At 46.1% G+C, this 22,987-nt stretch overlaps 4 protein-coding genes across 4 annotated transcripts; 2 read left to right on the top strand and 2 right to left on the bottom strand. All coding sequences in view use genetic code 11, as the record gives it.

Moving 5' to 3' along the window:
- Positions 1-3,715: 3,715 nt before the first annotated feature.
- On the top strand, positions 3,716-5,372 carry EGR_05172 (hypothetical protein; the record flags this gene model as incomplete). The annotated part of the gene is made up of 6 exons (XM_024494421.1): positions 3,716-3,848; positions 4,310-4,341; positions 4,499-4,611; positions 4,712-5,043; positions 5,123-5,232; positions 5,307-5,372. The coding sequence occupies 6 exons, from the start codon at positions 3,716-3,718 to the stop codon at positions 5,370-5,372; spliced, it is 786 nt and encodes a 261-aa protein (XP_024351207.1).
- Positions 5,373-10,094: 4,722 nt separating this feature from the next.
- EGR_05171 (Purine nucleoside phosphorylase) lies at positions 10,095-12,691 on the bottom strand (the record flags this gene model as incomplete). The annotated part of the gene is made up of 6 exons (XM_024494420.1): positions 10,095-10,254; positions 10,388-10,589; positions 10,665-10,764; positions 12,194-12,462; positions 12,544-12,589; positions 12,629-12,691. The coding sequence occupies 6 exons, from the start codon at positions 12,689-12,691 to the stop codon at positions 10,095-10,097; spliced, it is 840 nt and encodes a 279-aa protein (XP_024351206.1).
- Positions 12,692-19,150: 6,459 nt separating this feature from the next.
- On the bottom strand, positions 19,151-20,175 carry EGR_05170 (hypothetical protein; the record flags this gene model as incomplete). Its single annotated transcript, XM_024494419.1, has 3 exons — positions 19,151-19,210; positions 19,552-19,777; positions 20,105-20,175. The coding sequence occupies 3 exons, from the start codon at positions 20,173-20,175 to the stop codon at positions 19,151-19,153; spliced, it is 357 nt and encodes a 118-aa protein (XP_024351205.1).
- A 1,555-nt stretch (positions 20,176-21,730) lies between these two features.
- EGR_05169 (hypothetical protein) lies at positions 21,731-22,693 on the top strand (the record flags this gene model as incomplete). Its single annotated transcript, XM_024494418.1, has 3 exons — positions 21,731-21,817; positions 21,967-22,204; positions 22,608-22,693. 3 exons carry the CDS (start codon positions 21,731-21,733, stop codon positions 22,691-22,693), a joined length of 411 nt encoding a protein of 136 aa, XP_024351204.1.
- Positions 22,694-22,987: the final 294 nt, after the last annotated feature.

Below are 22,987 nucleotides of genomic sequence, written 5' to 3'. Positions count from 1 at the left end.
CTATTGCCATCCAAGGTATTTTTCAACTTGGTCTCCGCCATATCTTACTTTTCACCCTTACCAGTTAAGTCGCATTCTGGAACGAAATTTTCCGCTGAATAAAATCGGGAAGCTAGTGGTTAATGACCCATCACTCGGCTGCTAGAAGTGGCGTTTTTTGTTGTCTTGGGTTTCACTTTACCAGGCAGCTTCAGACCTTCTCTTCGGAGCTAACAACCAAGAATCGTGAGTGCCTACGGTGTTACAAAAACTTGACAAGCATCTCCAAGTGCAGTGCTGTGTTGGATCAGCTGCAGGACACACCTGAACTCTATGTTAAGTGCGTACACCGGCTTTTAATCTTCCTCCTCCTTTATGTCAATTTTGCATACAATATCCATTATTTTGTCTTCCAGGTCTCTCCTGGAGATTGTGCGTCGTCGTCGAATGACGACAGTATGGAGCGATATCAATGACCGATATATCAATCGTCTGACAGCTTTCCAACATACAGAGTCACGTCGTCGTGAGACCCTGGCGCAGGCGCTGAAAAACCACATCCTCGCTCAAATTTTTCGTCCCCTTTATCCACACTTCCGTGCACCACGACAGCCTTCTCGTATCTCCCTTATCTCCACTGCTGCCTCCTCTTCCAACAAACGGCTCACTACGCAAAGCAAATGCCACTCTACCAGTCAGCTCAACCTCTATTCACCCTCCTCTGCCTTTCGTCTACCCTCTAATCGCCCTGCCGAGGTTCGCTTTCGTCCCCTACCTCCAGAAGTTATTGATCGTAGTGTGATGGGGCTGGAGACGTCGTTGCCAGCAGTGAGCGGGGCAGAGATGCGTGATTTGGCCGCCCAATTACCGCCAGACCTTGCGGAGATGATCTTGGAGGCGCTTCTGCAGTTAGAGGCCGATGAGAAGGAAGTGGCGGCTGGCTTTCTTCCCAATTCGTACCAGAGGGAGGGGAAGGGTGAAGAATTTGAAGCGCGATACCAGCCTCAATTACGCAGGCGATCACGACTTGCCTCCAGTCCCGGAGCGCTTTCCCTCTTACCGTATCATCACCAACAGAGTGTAGATGTTTCCACGAGCATGGCAGATAGGCTAGCCCGTATTGAGGAGACGTAAGTGCGGAAAGTTTTTTCGATTTAATTTTCTACAGGTGCTCCCAATCAGTTCGGTTTTCACTCCAGATTCGCCAATATCTCTACCGAGGATAAGGCAGTCTCCGTAGCTATAGATACTGAATTTGCCCAAGGCAACGTCTGTGATTCTCATCACCCTCCATCGCACCCCCCTTCCCCTCCTTGTGAGGTAGGTCTGATGCTTTTTCCTAGAGAGGTTAATTTTGTCGCCTAATTGTTGCAATAGCCTGAGTCATTTTCTCTCTCCCTCACGGTACAGTCATCGGATGTCTATCTGTCGATATATGCCTCTCAATTCGTCGAAAAGGCACCTTCCATCGACTTCTCCACCCCCCAACATTTTAGCTCCGCCTTCTATTCCCTTCACGACAGCAATGGAAGCGGCGGTAGCAAAGACAGTGAAAGTGACAGCTCTCCCGGTTCCGTTGTTACTCCATCTAGTAAGAATCGTCACTTTATCCTCCCTCCACTAGTTCTATCTTCTCTTTCATTGACCCATTCATCTTCCTACGGTAGATTTACGGATGAGTGAACTTCTTGATTGTCACAATGACTCCCTGCAGCGGCTCGTTGGACAAATCAACAATCATCTTCCATCTCCGCTCCCCATCACTCTGCCCACCTTCACTGCTGGAGAGGTGAGTTTGGTACCTCGAGAAGAGGAATAGGTTTTGCTGATGAGGGATGTCAAGGTAACCATTTTAATCCACTTTTATTTTGCATCTCCCGGTATTGAATGTGGCTGCCGTCCGGGTCGAAGTGGAGCTTTTCATTTTGCTACTCTAAGCCGGGATACTACTTGTGGCAGTACTGTTCACGATATTAAAGATGACAAGCCTGGCCGTAAAACGTTGATAATACGTCATCAGACTCCCCAATCTGCGTCGTCAGTTGTTTGTTTTGGCATAAATATTTTCGATACCCGCACAGTTACAAATACGCACACATCCACGTAAATTCCTGTTTGCGTCATGCTGTTGTGACAACGGCGCAGACGTTTTCCTGTTTTTGTGTGTATTTTACGTATTTGAAGATGCTGGCGATGGCGTCCGTCTGTTGCAGTGTCCGCGTATTTCTGGTTGGATGAAAGCACTATTTTGCAGGTCTTTTCAGATCAATGATTTGAGGGCACCCCTTTTAGTCAAACAAGGATAAATTTTTCACCCATAAAGGCTTCTCTTTGGAACAAATCAACCATAAATGGAGAAGTGCATTTAAGAGGCTTATTGTCATTGCCCTTGACATCGTTAAACCTGAATTAACACCTCCGACTCCACAGCTTTGTTATGGAAACTCGTAAACCTTTTTTCGTCTTCGAAGTGAGGTGAAGTAGTGCAGGCAGTAGCTCGAAACATCGATGGGCGGACGAACAAGGTGCTTGTTGGTTTGGGTAGGGATTCCTCAGTGGAGAGTCGCTGTAATCTTGTGCGAAGGTCAAGGTTCTTGGTGCAATGGACGAGTTGGAGGCAAATGTGGTGAACGGAAACGTCTTCACACAGATTCTCTCACCCTCCTGTGGCAAATAACCTTGTTATTTGTTGCCTTAACATTTTTCTAAGCCAGTGATAGAACTAGTTCTAGACTTTAGCGCCCCATCACGCTGTCAAGGTTAATTTTGACATGGTATTGGTGGTGAAGTTGAGGTGCTCACTTTGCGAGAAACAACTCCGCATCCCATTGATTGGATACGGCATTGAAGCATCACGGATGGAGGGCTGGCTTTACGGAGTCTCCCAGGGGAAGGTCTTTCGAAACCGCGTCAACTTTTGCAACCACCCAAGCTCCAAATTCTGCATGATTTTTAATGGCCGAAGTTAACATTTAAAGAATATTGGGGAATTAGGTATTTGCATCTTTTGCTTTCAAAAGATAGCGGATTGAAAACAACGCAACCGAAAAGCACAATCATACTCAATTGTCTGCATATGACGGTAGGATTTCCTTGAAGATAATGCCTCAGCAGCCGCAATGAAATGGGTGGGAAAGATTATTTTTTCGAATCCTCCTTTTCATCGAGCGGTGAAGAACTAAAGTTTATCGTCCCGCCTGCTTTTTTTGAAGTGGGGGATTGGAGAGACATCCAATTCATAAAAGACAAGGGTTCCCTTTCTAGTCCCTTCCTTCGCAGCGTTTCAGTACCAAAAGTTGGAATTTGACCCTACCCAATGCCATCAAGAGGTTCTGTGTTCAGATTGACCCCAGATTACCGACAAGCAGTGAGAGCACGCTTTGCGCGTCACTTGTCGGGGATAATGTTTTGCTACCTCTTTGTAGGTAAACAAAAAGGGTCAAACAGTTTTTGCTTTTAAATTAATTCATTAAAAGGCATCTATAAACACTACCAAAAACTCACATGAGTTGTAAAGGAGGGTTGATTCTCACCATAGCTTTGGTCTCACATGATTGGCACTGTGGGGTTGCACAACAACAGCACTTTCCTGTCATCTGCCACTTATGTAATTCACTAACTCCGTAAATAGGCACTAATTCTTCAGTTGAAGCGAATCAACGACAAACATTATCGCCTATCCTCTTTCTTTCCCCCTCTATATCTTTTCTAGAGGGCAGAAAGTTATTTGAGCGAGATGGTGACGTGTCTCAACCAGTTAGTGAACCATTTCGAGGCTCTAAAATCGAGCCTTTTCTCCTCTTCTGTCGGCGCAACGTTCGAATCCGTTGGCGTACAAACCCTTCCAAGCACCCACGATGCGACAACAGGTACGTGTTTGCTGTTGCTTTCTTGTGTACTACAGCCTCATGCTGCTTCCGTGGAATTGGAGGCCCTGGAGACTGCAGACGCGTTCTGCTATATCATAGTCTTCCTCCTGCTTTGAATATCGTCTTTGTTTCAGTGGGGTAAAGTCAACCAACCGAGGTAGGAACGAAGAGCACCACATGACCAGGGGGAAGGGCTCCTCTGTGTCCGTAGTGAAAACACACACACTTTTTCGACCTTCAGCCTCACCTTAATTAACAAATGACTTTTAGTTGCCCGAATTTATTTTAAATTCCTCCAACAGGAGCGTTTAGGTTTCGATACTTGAGCGCAGTTAGTGGAAACCTAGAGTATCTAGATCCTTCGCTTACCCCATTTACAAGTTGTGTGTGAAGTCTGCACCTTCGTTAGATTCGTATTCAGGAAGACAATGAGAACGGTGTCGGTTTATTTTCTTTTTTAGAATGTCGTCCTCGGGATTTCGCTCTCTCAGAGGTAAGCAATGTGGCGTTTCCCAACTCCATAACCCCTTTTAACCGAATCAGCGTCCAAATGGACAAACCCATTGGTTACACATTTACAACCTTGGTGACCACCTTCTTGGCCCGATCTCACAGCAATAATGCATCCGACTTCATTTCTGTGTTTACAGATATCTCCAATGCTTCCCATCACCTCGATGGCCACTTCGGACGGCTCTGTCGCACCCTCGACCTCTCGTGAGGTTCCAATTCGTGTTCCGCGTCATGAATGTGTCTTCTCCAAGTGCGTCCAGCAGTTCCATTTACATCCCCCATTCATGTCACTTAGCATGTGATCCAAGATCTTCCACGTTTTCCTGTCTGCTCATATTGTTTAATTTTAGCTTCCGTCCTGATGATTTGGTCCTCTTCATCCCCATGGTCGGCTCGGATAGACATCTGCAACAAAAGACAGCCGAAAACGTTTCGACCGGTGAAAAGGCGCTGTCAAGTGGTGAAAGGCCGTCTCTGTGGGGTTCGCGTTCCCTCGCACTGCTCTCATCGGCCATTATCTCTTCCTCTCTTTCATCACCAGACACGGGCGCCGTGGAACAGTGGCGGATGTTGTCGAATGATGGACACGTCTACTTCCTCCACGATGACGATTTTGAAGCCTTCAATTTGACTCGTCTCTCCTCTCTACCGGCTACTAGTGCTCCTGGTCGTGCCCCGAAGGGTGAGTGAGGGGTAGCTCCTAGGCCATGTTAACCTACTTTCAAGCCACTTTACTGTTTTTTTTTCACCCCTTTCACTAGACTCCTCCCCATCGGGAATCGTTGTGGATAACGCACTGTCACTGGCAAACCGCGCGCTGCCCTACATTGTTGGCGTCTTCCAAAGCAAAGAGAAATGCATATCCAGAAAGGTCAGTCATTGGTTTCCCGAGCTAGTCCAACTATTTAAGTCGTTTTAATAGGAAATTTGTCTTTCTTTTTGCAGGATGAGAATCGGTTTAGTCTACCGCGGAATTTTATCTTCTTCCGAGTTCGGGCTCGACCGCTTTGAAATCGTCCACGTCCCTCTCCATCGTGAAATATTTTGAGCATTTGTGTTTCACCCTTCCTTCTCCCTTTTCATCATCTTCACTTCACACACTCAATGTCATTGCATTAGTGACTTGCTATTTCCCCTCTTCTGGACTCGGTCGGATGGAGAGAGGGAGAGAGGGGATCTATGAAAGCGGAGAACGTCTTTCTTTATGCATGTTTTAAAACAAAAACATTTGTGAATAAGTGGTAAACTATGCGCATTGAACACTGTGAAATACATACATTTATCAGTCATATTCAAAACAGATCAGATTTTTTTATAAATTACAGTCATTTATCGGCCTGACTCTTGTTTTTTTTCTGTTTTTGTTTTTCATTCTGTTTTGTTTCCTATGTTGTGGTGGGGATGTTTTGATTTAGTACTTCAACGTCAGTAAACTCCACTTCCACGCATATTTTGAATTCCGGCTCCCATGCGAGGCACATTAGCTCGGACAGTTGCCAAGAGTTGACGCGATTGTGGTGGCTGCTGCATTGTCGGTCTCCTGAGGGATCATTCGAGCATGCATTTCGGCGAGTATCGCCATCACCTCGTCCTTCGAACGGTTGTGCGACAATTTCCCTCGGCGACAAAGAAAGTTCCTTGGTAGGTTTGCATGAATCTGTTGGTTGTGTTCTCTCCTCAAACTAGGCTGTGGAGGCTCAATTCCCTGTTTTTTTGCTCATTGAGCCCATTTCGTGTGCCAAAGCTGTCATCGCTGTGGCAGTTATGCTAATGCAAGACAAGGTAATTTAATGTCACTTTTTTATTGAACTTCTTATCAACTGCCTCCGGAAGGCATTTGCTATTCAATTCTTTCTGTGTAAATGTTGTAAAGGCGATCCTGCACGAATCCCCGGTGTCGCTCCATCACTGATCGTTAGACCAGGCTCAGGACCGACGTAGTTTTCGTTGACCTTCTAGTGGTACCCTCGAAAACTGTGGCCAAACATAAACCATGCACCCTTTAAACTTAGTGTTCAGTTAACACAATTGGGGTTGCCAGGTTTTATTGGAATCGGTTTGCCTAGCTGTAGCGTCTCCCCTGAAGAAGAAGAAGGAGCAGAAGTGGGGTGACACCCGAAAAATTAGTTATCCTTATGCTGTGAACATCCCGTCCCTCTTTTTTGTCGTTTTAAACTAGAATTACCTTAATCATCATTCTGCCTTGCCGCCTCTGGCGCTAGCACCTCCATTTCCCCAGACCTTCCCCATTACTTCCAACTCGAGCGTCCTCGCTGGCAGTAGGCTTCAAGGAGCTGGTCCTTGGTGTTGTAGGCACGCCTGTCGGGAGCTCCCTTAACAAATCCCCACACATGGTCGTGGAAAGGGTGTAAGGCTCAACAGCTAGGAGGCCAGATCTTGACAACAGACCCCAAGAGTTCTTATTGCAGTTGAAGCACCAGAAATCCTACGGGTACTCAAAGTGGGCCACGATTCCAGTGCCAAGTAATCACTAAAAAGTCGGTGTCATTTGTTTGGTGGGGATCTGCTATCGTCATCGTCTATGACGGCCAAATGGAGTCTGGTTAGCAGGTGCTCACGTATTCCATTCTACCGAAGTCGCTAACGTAATGAGCTGTTGGAAACGCATCCCTCCCTTTTATTGTCACCCCTTCAAAAGGACTGAGTCAATTGTCTGTGGAATGATCTTCTCAATTTTGGCGCTTACGGGTGTTGTTCAGATCAGGCCGGGATTCATGGGTTAGTTTATTTTCCAACTCCGTCTCCAACTGCTCGATTGCACACCTATCACGGCATTCAGCCAACATCCAGAAATGCACGCCACCGAAGGGGTCACTAGTGTCTGACTCGCATCAGCTTTGGACACTCTCAAGGTCCGCTAAATTTTCCGTAATTTGTGAATGGTTGGGAAGTGTGTTCATCGTTACCCCTAAAAAATTGTTATTGGAGTGGTTTCATGCCGAATTTTTTGGTGTCAATCACGCGTTCTTGGAGGTGAAGAAGAACCCTGCGGTGGTGAGTTGGGAGCCGCTAACACCGAAGTTGTAGTGCATAAAGTCCCGGTTTGACTTGAATAACAAATTAAGGGAGGTAAAGGCGTTCTGCTGAGCTACATTTCGAGGCACTAAACTGCAACAGGACAGCCTCTATGCCTGGACTCAAATTAAAACCCGAGGCTGACATATCGAGATGGAAAGTCCTTGAAAAGTAGGGGTGATTGTTGACTGGAATGCGGTCCCTGTTGGTTTTGGGTCATTGAGGCATCCACTACGCCGTGACTCTTGACACCAGATCTTCGCTGAGTGTACTGAAAAGCAATTGCTGGAGCATTCGGTAGGCGTCTCAAGGTTGCCGTCACTTGCCTTTGTCCTTCCGTCGGTGAGGGAGGTCCACCGGGGGAGGGGTGGTGATCAGTCAGTGTCACTGGAAAATGATTGGCATGTTCCAATTGGTCACCATCGATCGCTGAATGAGTAAATCTACTACTGAAATGATCCATCAGCGTCACCTTGTGAAGCAAACACGCCCTACTGCTACTGGCGGAGGCGGGAAGAGGTATGCATGAACGAGTCGCTGACATTTCAGGGTTGAATCATTTAAATGTTCTAACTTGTTTCGATGCTGTGACAATGATAGAGAAGGAAAAATTTGGCTAGGAAATAATAAGAAATCTCGCCTACTCGGTAACGAAGGTTGCCATGGCTGCTGCGCTGACAACTCCGGGCAAATGATTGTACCGTCACGATAAAGCAGACGAAGCGCAGTGATCAAATTACTTGCACGTCTACCTATCCATCCTGTATCTATCACTCCATCCTTCTCCGTTTGGTTTCACATAGCAGAAGAGTGGAAGCCTCTTGGAGTGGAAGAAAAAAATGGTAATTAACAAATGAGATATCGAAAACTCCTGAGTAATTCTTAGTTTTTTTGGAAGGTATCTTCCCCTCTCCTTGCCATACAATGGCAATCTATTATTAATAAGCTTGCGCTGGAGAGACCAAGGGCAATGGAGATCTGCAGGGCAGTCTGCATAGGCAGTCAGCCATGAGCAATCACATCGCTTCCACACACTTCTTGTCTACGGATTTTCTTTTGTTATTGAAGAACTATCCAACTTTGGAGGGTTCACTTCAACTTATAAGTGCCCTGACCTAATGGTTCATAACGCCAACTTTTTGACTCAACCACCTGCAACTTTGAGGGTGTGATTGACGTCGTGGTGTGATGAAGTTGTCACGCCTTGCAACTGAGGGGCTCCTCGCGACTCTGTGGTAGGATGCTTAGAGTCAAACCAGAACTCCACTTTTGCTGGTATGTGGCGTAAATTGTTGCTGCCGTGATGCACATGCCATGAGTCATTTCAATCCGGATTGCGAGTGTGCAACAGCACGGATTGCGCCGAGGATGGTAGGGAAAATTCATTGTTATTCGTCGGACATTGAGGGCAGCTGTGTGCCCGTGCGTTGGGAGCATAAATTCGCCTCAGTCGATGTCCAACAGACGGAGTTAAATATTCGGCCAATAAATTTCCTTTTGGGTCAAGAAGTTTATTAGCTCCGCTGTCGTAAGTAGGTCTCGGATGCGGCTAAAAATCTAGCACAAACAATTGTCTAACATTTCGGCCTCTTCTGAGGTCACAAATATCGCATGGACCCCTTAGCCACCCACAAAACAGCCGGAGTCGCCTTTCGTTTCAAAATGCAAGGATTTGAGCACAGGTCGCTGTTTAGTCTTTCGTCTTTACTACTGTTTACATTTCAGTAGTTAAAGGCTGCGGCAGCTTTATGTTCCAGTTCGTGATATTATGCAGCGCCCCGGGGTTGTGATGACCCAAAGTAGTACATCGGAGCATGCTACTTATCGGCTTATAAGTTTCAGCCCGGGAGGATGTCAGCATGCTAACTGCAGAGACTGAAGTGCCAGCGTTGTTAAATGGTCACTCAAACAAAGTGTTAAATGACTTCATTTGTATTCGAAAATAATAGGACTTTATTTTTTCATTAAAATTTCGCATTGTCGAGAATACTTGAGCTTTTGGTGGAAATCGTATGAGCCCCATGATTTTATTTAACTATTCCCAATTTATTGTATCCATTGATAGGTTTTGTAGTACTTTGATGGTTTGCCTAACTCTGCGCTTGATTATGCGATCATCTCATTCTGTGCAGATGGTGCTTCCACCCGATGGCATAGCCTCCAGACCACGCCAGTTGTTCCTTCCGCTCTTCTGTACGTCAGTAATATGCATTCTACCATGATACTACGACTTTTTACGACTCCAAGGAAGACTTGGGTCGTTACATACGCTGTCTTTTATCATTGCCTACTTTCATATAAATGGATTTTATAATGGTCGTTATGTGGGCGTTTTTAAGTAATTCCTGTGCCGTTGGGCTCTGCTCATGTCACCCCTGTGCCGCCAATCGCAAGGATCGGAGATGGTCGCCTCAAGCATTGCCCCTCAGGGAGCACTGACCGTCATAATGACCTGTCGTCAAGTATGGGTTGCTGGTTCGACAACTCCCTCGCCACTGAAATATTTGTGGCTGTCACCTATTATCTGCACTCACGTGCACCGTCAATCGTGTGGATGGCACAATAAGGCCACACTTCCAGATCAGAAGTGCAATCCTAGACTGCGGATGACTCACGAATGGCCGAACGATTGAAGCACAACATCGCCCCGCCGCTAGTCACCTAACCCCTGTCTACCAAACGCATTGGACAACCACCTCATCGTTCATGTGGACAGACGCCTTTCACTCCCTCTATTGCGGCATTGTAGAATGAAACAGTCGTTGCATGGCTGCTGCTACAAACCACATCCTCTACACCCTCCTTTTTCTTGTAGGCTCCTGAAGCCGAGGTCCGGCCACTTAGTGACCTCTTTACACTGGACCGCAGAAAACAAAAACGAAAGACGAATAGACAAAGTGCTTTATATTCCTGCCCTTCGCGGCGCAAATGCAAAGTGTGCTGAAATCAAGGGAGTGGCAATGTCTTTATTCGTTAACAATGTCAATCACTCGGCGGATGTGTTCAAGATAATACGTTCAATGAGTCGGCCCACAAGCGGTGCCTTCGTCTTAGCGACCTGCAGCTCCGCCGCGTGGTTATGATTGTCAATGGAGTTGGAGTCGGTGGTCACCTTGTTGGTAATTAAGCAGAGCGCGAAGACTTTCATATTTTGATTCTTCGCTACCAGCACCTCCTGAGTTAGACTCATGCCTGTGGTGGCAGATAGACCGGAGGGTCAGGCCATAAAAAAGGCTTTTTAGAAAAGGGGGAGGAAGAGTCACCTACCCATGACATCACAGCCGAGGAGTTGGAGCATGCGCGCTGTGGCAGGTGTCTCATGGGCGGGTCCCGCGATATGGAAGTAGACGCCCTCCAGTATCTCCGCCTGCAGTCACAGTTCTCTCATGCTCTTCGCGGCGAGATCGCGCAAGAGGCGGTCGTAGGTGCCCAGAAAAGCCGGAAAGCGATCCCCGAATCTACTAATTCCTCAACAGATTTGTAAGTGTGCCCATTCTAAGCTCTATCACTTCAAGAATGCTAGTTCTGCTCATTTGTGGGGTTGGAGATTATCGAGATTTCAGCACGTCTGTGATGTCTTCGTTTGTCGGAGTTTGCATCCCCTCTTGAACTTTCTGTTTTGAAGACTTGGTCAACTAGTTCATACCACGGAAGGCATCAATGACACATGTGTAAGTAACTGACTTGGTTGGTAAGAAGTCGGAACTCCTCCAATCACTTTGACAACCACGGGCTTTAAACGACTCAAGTAGTGTTGTAGAATTCTCACCTAGGATCGTGCGATCCAATGAGGGGGTTGTGCCCAACCAAAGAGGAGAAATCGACATGGTCCTTCAACACCACCAAATCGCCAACTTTGAATTGTGGACTTAACCCACCCGCAGTTGTGGTAACGAAAAGATACTTCGCACCCAGCAATCGAATCACTCGGATCGGAGTTGACATCTGTTTGGGTATGATGAATAATTTTAATCGAGGCAGTTAAGGAGGCAGAAGTTTCCTGAGTTTGCAAAATTATAGCCAAAAAGTGGAACTTACTACACTATAATCGTGTCCTTCGTAAGTCCGTAGGCGCCTCTGCACAACCACCACATGTTTGCCTCCAATCTCGCCAAAAATGAACTTCCCCTCATTGCCAATAACTGAACGGTAAATGTAAATTATTATTGCTACTTATAAATTGTTAGTATAAAATATGCTCTTATGGAGATCTACTGCCAGTAGGACCTCTGAAGAGTTGGCAGGACCTAACGCAACTTCCTTCTACCCAAAATGCCGCCGCATTGAGCCTCCTTCATAAAAGCAGGTGAAGAGTCACCGGGAAACAGTCAATAAATCCTCTGGCAAAGTATCAAGGCGGTACATTTTAAAGGTAGGAAATTAAATTACCACGGAATGCCAACCTAATGTTACTTCAACTGTGATGCTTTTAGCCACTTTCAGATACGATATGTTAGTTGTTAGAAAGCCCCTTACTTTAAAAGTACCTAGAAGTACTTCAAATTTATGTTCCTACTGCATTAAGGTAATAGGTCGTGTGGAAAATCTGCAAATGCATGAATAAATAATGGATGTAAGACAGTTAGTGGGTTAAAAGGTGATATTTCGTAAGTAAGGTGCAAAATATACACTTCGAACTGACCATAAGAGTGGTTAAATGGCTCTTAAAAAGGATAGGTGGATGGGCAAGTAAATTGATAAGTGGATAATTGGGTGGACAGAGATGGATGAATAAGGGGATGAATGAATGGATGAATTTTTGGTTGCATCCGAGATAAATCAATGATCTATCAAACCAGGTACGCATTAGTTTCAATCTCAATCTCACCCTCACTGTCCGGAAATCCAGGAATATCATTATATCGCACCATGCGCGGATTTTCGACAAGATCGGTTATATTGTCTAGTCCTGAGCCGCTGATAATCCCCACCACTGGTCTGTAGTGCACCTTACTCCTGAGGTAGTCAGTTGCGCACATCGCCTGCTGATACACAGCCATCTTGTTCGCTCTTGTCGTCTCCTCCACCGTCCGCCAATCGGTTAAGTTGATTGTGCCGTACGCATCTGTGCGCACACTTTAAAAGGCCCCCGAGGAGGCTAAACAAATGCTACTTTTTGTGGGTTCTAATCTCTGGCGCCTCTTACCTCCAAACTCTCGTGGAATCGCTGTCGCTTGTGTCGATTGGTTATGCTATGCAGAAGCAGAAATGTATACGCAAATTTTACGCACAGCTTCCTCCAACCCACGAGTCGCCGATTTGCATGCAGAGATGTCATGATCTGATAGTTGCATAGCTAACTCTTTTTCCTCGTTGAAAACCTTTCCATCTGCTTGGTGTGCTGCTATTGAGTCACCTAGGGTTATGCCACCTTCCACATTGACAGTTTGTAGTAATGAAACACGATACCGTGCTACTTAAATTGGCCACTGCTACAAATGTTTGGTTCACGTCTCAACGCCTAAGTGGTAGACAGAATTGCCCACAGAATCCAGGCAAATCTGTTTTTCGCAATAGCTATCTGAAGTGTTTTGGCATTGCTAGGGGATCATAGTACCCGAAAGGAAGTGGACCAACCCCCGAACAGGCATTCCAAAGCTAATGAAGAATTCGACTGGATAGTTTTGTTTGTTGGTTCGTCTCAACAATTACGACTGCAGTGAGCTGCAAATCAAATCAGTCTGTTGGATCTGAAAGGTCCTTTAGTATTTAACCTAAAGTGGAGGGCGGAGGTGGCGAGTGTTGGTGCTAGAAATAGGATGATTTTAAGGCACTTTCTTTCCCGTAATTTGTAGCCCCATTGTCTCTTCACTGACTGCAGGCTTTCCTGTTTCGTACGTCCGGTTAAAGGGACGGCGGGACAGCGGTCAAATATGGTACCTCTGCTTTGAGGTCATTGACACCACGGGAATACGGTTGATTTCATTAGCGTCTCTCCTTCCTTTCATGCACAGCTGCGCCAATGTCTGTCACATGGTATATAGCTCGCGCTCACAGGCGAAAGGAAAAAGTAGGATTTCACGCTACTCTAGCGTGATATTTAAAAATCAACTACCTTTGAATAGTGGTGATTGTTTTTATGTGTTTTGGAGGGCCTGGAGTCGAATCACGCAGTGAATGCTGCGTCTAACCTTGTCCCCACGTACCCCAAGTGTTGCAGACCTTGTCATAAACTGGTGTGATGCGTTACTTGGTGTAATGGCAAGGAATAGTCTCTCGCCTGTATTTCAGTGATTGGTAGACTTCAGTCAAAGTTTTCAGAAAGCATCGTGACTTACAGCAGTCGATCCCCACATCGGGAGTTGAAACAAAGAAGATCGTGAATTGTAATTTCCGGGACGAATCGGAAGGACTTCAAATGTGGCCCAAATAATAATTATGACGAATCAAACGCCGACTACTAAAAGTTTTGATAGGGATCCCCCCTCCCCCAGCCTGTAAATTAATGATGCCGGACAGAGGCTTGCGAAGCGACGACGTGGTGGAGGTCCAGCGCCACCGCCTGAATCACGTGCTCCCTTTGACTCAAACTCGCTCTTCGTGCCTGATTTGCAGATTTGCCTTTTCTAAGGAATCTACTTCTCTAAAAGTGAGTTTTTTTATCACTGCACAGTAATTCCAACGCACTGGCTTCCTCACAAGTGATCGTCGAATAGGTTTGGTCGCCATCTTTGTGTCCTGTACTTTCATCTATGCCTGCGGCCTTCCATCCCTTTCCACACTGGTAGACCGTGATAAGACTTGAGGAATGGCTTGGAGTTCCACCAAGGGCAAGAGCGTCATGCGGAGGTGGTGATTTCAGTGCTGCTTCTCTTTTCCGTCAGAACAGTTTCTTGCTTCCTTGCAGACAGGGATCACTTCTGAATCACTGAGCTCAACACTGCCAATACTCAACCGGCACCCGATCTCACAACTTTGGCGTTTCAGCTAAGGGGAAGAAGAGGTTCCTTTCCAGGATTTAAATCGTGGTAATGGTAGTGATGACTTCAGTAGTGGTGTTGGACGGTTAGTCGCTTCCAGTCAACTCTCCAACGTCTCTGCAGTCCATCCACTGCCCCATATTATTGTCGTGCATCCATTTTCATGCGCCTTATTTTGTTGACAATCTCCCCTTTGTTCTCTGCCTTATCAATGATGAAAACCTCTTTGAAGTCACCCGAGAAATGTCGTCTGTTGTGGGTGTTGGGGCCCCAGAAGCAACGATGAAATATCCAGGTTGGACATGTGTTTATTTGAAGCCGTTACCTTTTCGGCCTCGACCATGCCCCAGACAGCGAGGGAAAATGTATGGAAGGGGTGGGCGAAAGATAGGGGTAAGCTGTTGTGACCTCATAGCCCATATTTGTGACTCATCGGTGCGTCATCGGTATGCTGGAGAGCAGGGGAAGGGGAGGTGGATGAGTCAGTTCTCCTTATTTTTTTCCCAGACGGAGGCAGCAAAAACATCTCTCCGTACCCTACGCTTTCCTAAATGGAATCGCCTTACAACGCACTTCCTTTGTGTATGCGGACACCGCAATTGTTGTTGTCCAAGTTATCACAGAGGTCGTCATGAGGCGTAGGGGTGCGGGGGTAGGTCTATTTAGAACTCACAAAGGGGTTTAGGCGCCTGAAGCACTATTAGCGTCCTAAAAAGCCTCGAGGTAGTTGGGATGTCCAATTCTAGTAAGGCGTTCTACCGCCAGAGGCAATTGACCGGACAGCCCCGGGCATCTCCCTCCCTCCCCCCTTTCCATTATCTCACAGCTTTCACTCCCCATTCGGCCATTCTGCTCCGTAGGCAGTCATGTGACAACTGAGCCTGGAGATTAAAAAATTATTATCAGGGGAATGGGGAGGAGGGCGAGCACTACCCCTTTCCTACACCCCTCTCATGCTAACTAAGGTGCGACCATTCTCACGACCAGGTCTTGAGGTCTTGCACGTACCGCCTTGTAAGAATAAGCGTTGAACCTGCTTCCAGCTGATTCCCTGGTCCTGGCTACTTCCCCAGATTAGGAAGAAGTATTCATGTCCATCATCTGGCTGTCTCGATCGCTCTCGTATTTACTGTCTAGCCTTCAGCAAGGGAAAAATCCAAAGCAAGCATAGCTTTGCAGGAATGAGGTGGTGAGTCCTGGGGAATTTTGGGGAGAGGTGTTAGCTGAAGTGCCACCATCACCCACGATTTATCTCCGGAACCGGATTGTCTAAACCACTTCTGGGCTGCAGATTCTTCTGCTACCACATGTAGCGTCTTTTTCGATTGCAATACAACCAATTAGATGAGAAGTCTCCACACCTATGACCTCAACGCACACCCGCCAGATTAGTCGCCCTGACACCTGGTGGTCTATGCGAGTGGATGGGTTTCGAATCAACAGGATGGAATGAGGAGAGCAGCGCACCAAGAGACAGACATACACAGCTACAAATCGTCACTGAAGGACTGCACGAATCTTTTTGCTAGCCTAACAAAGAGGGCAAATACGGCGGCATTGTTGAATCACCATTGGGACATTTGAGTGTAATTTTCAAAGCTTGCCCCACTGTCCTGGAAAGCAGTTTACAGGGTGTGGTCACTGTTGAAATGGCCTCACGCTAGCAGCAAAACCGTCATTTAGTGGCGCGCTTGCCTCTTTCACTTGGACCACCAGGCATTTATTGCCACTGGCTGTGGGAGGGGTGGGTGACTAGTAGCGTGGACGGAGCTCCATTTTACAGAGAAGACCTACTTTTCATTGTCAGTTGATCACCATTTATGTGGGGTATGTAGAAGTCTCCCTACTCTGGAGGGGTGTTCAAGCCCTCTAGCATCACGCATCACTGGCTGTTTAAGGGTTCCCTGAGGGGTCTTTCAATACGTCTCCAACTCTACCACTCAGAGTGGTACTGGACCAAACTTCTCTTGTGATCCTCTGTAAATGTTTTGACGTGGTGTCAGATCTATTCCACCACATCACCACAAGGTAGTGATCTAGTTTTCCTTTAATGCATTATCAGAAATGGTAGCCCCGTGGTAAGCCGAATCGTTGTTAAAAACACAAGTTTGATGAAGACGTCAGTCAACCTGACATCTTTCCCTATCATCTGTCAGTGTCCGAATTAGGTGGTTATTCTACCTCACATTGAATGTGCGCGTGTGTAGAGATCCCACCGTCAACTAATAAAAACCTCCTCTTCTGTCGGGCTGTGAAACCACTTAAAGCGAGTTCAAACATGAAACATTCTAGGAGGCAACGCAGTGTCCGAACGAGGTCGCACACGTGCGGCACTGAAAATCCCCCTCCTCTCCCCTCCCTTTCTTCGAAGTCCCCTCCCTTCGAAGTGGAGGGAGCGAGTGGGAATGCCCGGTTGAACAGGTAAATAAGGAAGAGAAGATCAGCTGTTCCTAGGGCGGTTGGGAGTGTAAGGAATTTAGATGTAGTTTTCCCATACCCCTACTTGTTAAAACTTTACTTTGTTGAGGGTTATGCAACCCCTTTGCCAGTACTTCCGCGCCTCACCACTTGTTGGCAAAGGGGTTGGAAACATTGGAAGAGGTAATTCAAGAATCCTCTTCTTCCTTATTTAAAATAGGCAAGAATGGGGAAGTAACGATGTTGTTAGACCGGAAACGCCCTCCTTCGGCGGAATCGTGTACCTCTCTCTTCATGGCAAGGGGAAGGTGGGCTCTAACAACCTATCTGGCTATCAGGTAACGGAAGAAGTTTATGCGGTACCTCGATGTTACCCGATACATTGACTCGTCTCAGCCTCTTGGCACATTACACCTTACTCCTCATCCCACTCTGACCTTCGCTCTACAAAATTCTTCCTAATTTGAACCCCGCAAGACCACCAAATATCAGCTGATGTGAGTGAAAGCTGTCGGCAGCATTACAAAGGAATAGGAACTCGACCTCACCGTTGTAGGCGTGGTGACTTCTCCATTCGGAGAAGGTGATCGATGCAACATTAAAGCGCACTCCACTCCTGCCTACTCAGCAATACCTTCGTGTCGCCAAACCTCCCCTCCATCGGCTTTTCAGTCCGCCTGTTCTGTTGCATTTAGGTTAGCCGGGTTTCTCGCTTGCCTCTCAGGCTGAGGTTTTAAAGACGAACATAAACCACATCGTGCCTTTTCAACTGCAAAGATTGTGTGCTCTCAAAAATTGCAACTTTTTTAAAAAAATTCTTTGCGTTCTTTGCTTTCATCGTTTGCATTAACAAGGCGCCTTGTAGGTGTAGGGCCCAGAAAGGCGACAACAGTCAGTTTTTGGCAACCATGAATGGATAAAATGAGTGAATCAAGTAAGCATTAAAAACAGCTCCAATTCGTTCATTTATTTACTTTCTTCTCAATCACCGCGTGCAAATTCGACAAAATGGGGTAATAAAAAGGAATTGCTGTTTACCTTAGTTGATTGACAGCACGGTCCTATCAACATCAACACCTCCATTGTCACGAGGCATTGGACGAAGTGAGGGAGGTGGTGGGGTAAAAAACAAATTAACATCTTGTTCTTCGAAATTGCAAATTTAAAAGCTGTTTACCGACTCACAGAGATGAGGGCTCAAGAAAGCATCACTCTCTGTTTGAAGGACTCATTTTTCTCAGTGGATGGGTCTATGCCGAAGGTTCACTTAATGTCATCAGTGTCACATTCATGCGACTCTCCGATCCCTCCCTGCTTAAATCAACGCGTCACACATATGTGCCCCAGTTAATCACAATCAAATGAAACAGAGTTGGAGGAAATAGAAGAATTAATAATTACAATACATCTGTCACGTTTAGAGAGTGAACCGTTCAAATGACTGTAACGATCACATAGACGCAACTCCTCGATTCTTCCCTACCTAGGCCAACGCGTCGCACATATGTGACACAAATGACCACAACAAAATGAAACAGAGTTGGGAAAAAAAGAAGTTAATAATGTTAATAAATGTATTACATATAAGAAACAAAGTATTTTTCTGACTGTAGGGGTCACATGTATGCATTTCGTTCATTTCTTACCATCTAAGCCAATGCGTCACATATATGTGACGCAGTTTATCACAACGTACTGAAACCGATTTGAAATGAAATATCAGATTAATCGTGATTATTTTTATTTCATATTTGAAAGGTAAAACAGTGAAGTGACTGAGATGGCCTATTTTTTTCTGAGACCCAGGTTGCTAAGATGTCATCTAAAAGCTCCCTTTCGGATCTCAACCACAAGCAGGTCTTTTCATACTTTGCACTCGCTTGAACTGAAACACTCTCAGTCTGCAATGAAAGGTAATATCTGAGAGAAAACGACTTTTTTGATCTGTGATGTATTGGCATTCTCGTCAATCGGGCGATGATGCGTACTTAGGAAGGGTTAGAGGGGAAGCAATGTAATGTCCAATTGAAAACGGTATTTGTTTAGCTCTGATGGAAGACAGAGAGGCCAAAAAATTTGAAGGCTTAAGGATGAATTTTCTTTTCCACCCTGTCCCCCGACGCCACTTCTATGTCCGGTGCGCGACAAACTTACAGGGTTACAAATGCCCTTAAGTGAGTGTGTTTACCTTTTCCACAGAGAAGCTTTTTTTACGATCTGTTGTGCGTTCAGCCCTCCGCATGACGAATTTGCGCTCACCGGAGTGATCGCTGTGGGATGAGAAACACTTCCACCTGAAATGTCACTGATTGATGTGCGACCATCCTCGCGAAGTTTACATATACAAAAATTATGCTTGACGACTTCTGTACGTCCATACGGATTTTACGCCTTCATCGCACGCTGTTTGGATGATCACACCACCACCACCGTCTCCTGCCAGTCGTCGTGACTAGGATCTTCGGAACCGCCGGACTAGTTCACCACACGTGGCTCAACTAGAAGTGGGGGGACAGACACACTTGCCACTTACCACCCATGCACAAACCACATTCAACTATGAGTAAAATTATTCATATCTATTATAGTTAGAGAGAACGGAGGGGCTACACACTCGCTACTTTTAATGGGCGAACCAGTCTCTAGACATTACACAAACGCTACACACCTTATTTTGTGCCAGTTGGTGGCTTATTTCTCTTTGAAAATTGAGTCATAACATACTGCAGGCTGGAAACGACCGGGAAAATGATTCATTTTACTGCTGCTACAGCTTCTTCTGTCCACAAGCGTGGAAAATTAGTCTGTCCAATCACCTGCACGCATTGAATTGCACCTGCGCACACGCGTACGCTATCGATTGCGTCCATCGCTTCTAGCCCACAGCCGACCAATGGGGGTGAAGGAACGCACTTTTCCCATTTGCTATAACCTCTCACAGAAATCACTATAAAAGCAGCCTCCAGTTGCCTACATCCCTTGAACTGGTACGCACCCTCCCAGGGCTGCGCCGTTCCCCTGCTGTTGCTGCTGCTACTGCCTCTACAGTAGCAGAGGTAATGGCAGGACCACATACACACACATACCGCCTTTGCTGTTGCTAATGGAAGGTGGTGACTGGAAAAGGAATCAGAAAAATCACACAAAAGGAATTTCGGGCGAAATCTGTGCAATAAAAGTGGGTGCCTCTGGCTCCACCCTGTAAATCAATAAGCTTTGACAATCAATCAATCAATCTCAGGTGAAGTCTTTATCACTCGTGCATCTATCCTGTGGGTATTTGACCCTCACGACTCGAATTGTCGATCTTGTGGCGGCTCAAAGTCTAGTCTCATGCTATGTCAGTTCTATATCGCGATCTCAACCAACCCGATCTGCGCAGCAGCAACAACGGAGGCGGAATGCACATCGTCCCTCGCTCCATTCAGACATCCATCCATGTCTCAATGTGTGTACTTTTCCTCCTTTTTTATGTGTGCGTGTCTGCATTTGTTATTCTGTCATTAAGCAGGGCATTTTTCAGGTTTCTAATTCTCCAACTTGTTGTACTTCTCGGTTGGAATCAGTGGACGTACCTCGACAACTTTCCCTTTTCACGTCAACGGCTTTGAGTTAGTTCTTCTAATCCCCCGTCCCGCCTTGGTCTCAGTTCGGGTCTGGTCTGTCTCCCAAGTAGTATGTGGTCCAAGTGTGTTAAAAAATTTAATTTGCGGTTAAATTTTGACAACTACGCAGCCCACCACTCCAACCGTCGAGGAGCAGCACTGCGGTTGAGCACTCGGTTGAAATTATCCCAGCTGTCTGCGTTTTTGTCTTGGAAATAAGTACACACACACACGTAGGCAATTTTTATTTAATCCCTTCATGTTTTGTCACAAAAAAGTTAGTCTTCACAAGACCGCATTGAAATGGGACAATTTGTGATTAATAAATGTCCAAAATTATGTACTCCTCACTTGCCCTTTTCCTTTGCCTTTCATCTCTTGTTCGTCGGCAATGATCAACAAAGTGTTGGGGGAGGGGCGAGGGGTGTGAGGAAAGCACTTGAGACTGTGGTTGCGACACTGAAAAACCGATTGGAGCCCTACCGAATGCGAAAATAACCTTGGATTATGTAGTTGACAGAGGAACGGAGGCCTACAACTTGTTCAGACGTTTATAGCAAAAAGTCGCGCAGAGAGATCATCCGGTCGGAGGCATGCCCTACTGACCCTACTTTAATGGCCCCCGATATTGCAATTGGTCAAGTTTGCTATCCGACTTTAGTCGCAGGCTTATGGGACGTTACCGACGGAAAAAGATTAAAATAGAAGAACCAGCAAATACCACTAGATTTTAACTCGAATGAAATGCAGGCTAGATGGATGAATGGATGGATGGAAGGATGGATGGATGGATGAATACAGGATGGATGGATATTAGCCGGCTTCGCTTCTTCTAATCCTTCCGGAATGAAATAAATTTGTAGAGATTTCCTACTCTACTGGACTTCGCCAATCAAGAAGGCAGTATAATCTAGTCACCGGTTTGTAGTCCGACTTCGACTCACCTTCCACTGCACGTGACAAGGTGTCAGCCATGTCAAGTTAAATGAATTTCCATTTTCCAGCCAAATTAAAAGTGGAGAAGTGGAACACCAACCTACAGAGCACAGCCCGGTCTTTCAAAACTCTGCTGCGATAATCGTAGCGAATTGGGAGGCACCCCCCTCCCCCATTTCCCCCATCAACACCCCATTGTTCAGGGCAAGAAAGGCCGAAAAGAGGTGACAAGATGAGATGCAAGGATCATTTATTTGACAATTACCATATAAAAAAAGGTGTCAAATTCGACATTGAGACATACATGAATAAGAGAGATGGATGGCGTGCATTCCACTTCCATCATTGCCAGTGAAGATCCAATTGTTAACAGAGGCCACAAATACTGAGATCGCGACGTACAGCTGACATACGAGTGGTTCGAGGCTGCACCTCAAGCCACTTGCAAGGAGACATGAGGGTCAATTTTGAAAAAGATGGAGAGGAAGCATGCTTGAGAGTGAAGAAGGTTGACAGCGATTGCTTGATTGATTACCTGATTGTCAGTGATTAGCGATTTACAGAATGGTGCCCCTTGCATCCACTTCTATTGCACAGAGTTCGCCCAGTTTTTCCTTTTCGTATGCTTGCCAATTTCCTTTTTTTCCTTGCTCTCCTAGCCCCACATCTCTCCTTCTTCCACTGCCGTAGAGGCAGCAGCAGCAGCGGAGGGACGCCGCAGCCGAACACGGTGCCCTATCGTCCGAGGACGCTAGGACACAAGCCTTGCATTTTATAGTGCTTTCTGTGAAGCGCTGGCAGTGGCAGCGGTTGCTACAGCAAATGGGAAAAGCCCATGCTCGCACCCTCATTGGTCGGCTGTTGGGCAAGGCCAGGCGGGGGCAATCGATTGCTCGCTTGTGCGTCCTAATGCGTGGGGCTGTGATTGGTGCATTGACTTGGGGACAGAAGGAGTACTAACAGAAACGGAGTGAATCATTTTCCCACCCGCCTCCATCATTCATTAGCCTCTCTGACTCAGTTGTTAAACAAAGGACGTCTTATATGAAGCATAGAGAGGGAGAGGTATCTCTGTGCCTAGAAAATGTTTACCCCCCATAGACACAAAAGGGGTTTATCAAGATCTCCTTATTTTGATATTTTTTCTAAATTTAAGCTTTCAAGTCATATTTAGTTAAAAAAGAAAAGAAGAATAAGTTAATAGTTGTTGCCAAGATGCTTAGTTGGCATTGTCCCGGATTCAAGGAAGAAATATTTTTATCCCCTATTTAAAACCTACTTTGGCATTTAACTACGGACTCGGTCCTGACTCCTAATGCCGTACCTCCTAGTCAGTAAAACCACCATTCGCGATGAGAGTCTCCTTGTTCTCGGTGAAAAGTCTCACTCTACTAAGCGGGAGGTAAAAATGCGCTAACAATCGACGGCGAAAATGTTTTACCAGTATTTGTCAACGTTTTTGTGTGCCGCTTTGATGGTTTCGTAATTTATGTGGCCACATTAGTGATTAAAAGAAAGCATCATTGCTGATGAGATGGATCGGAGAGTGATAATGTCGAATAAAGGACAAACGGATCCTAAAATGAGATGCACGGTGAATAAGTGGATAAATGGAGAAAAAACAATTAAACGGGTTGATTAAGGTGTCTCGGATGGATAGATGCACGGATGGGTACGGGATGGATGGATGCAGGGCGGACGGATGGATACA

The sequence above is a fragment of the Echinococcus granulosus genome (genome assembly GCF_000524195.1).
Source record: "Echinococcus granulosus chromosome Unknown EG_S00036, whole genome shotgun sequence".
NCBI classification, from domain to species: domain Eukaryota; kingdom Metazoa; phylum Platyhelminthes; class Cestoda; order Cyclophyllidea; family Taeniidae; genus Echinococcus; species Echinococcus granulosus.
The sequence above is the reverse complement of the archived record's forward strand: the minus strand, read 5'-3'. Positions and strand labels throughout refer to the sequence as shown.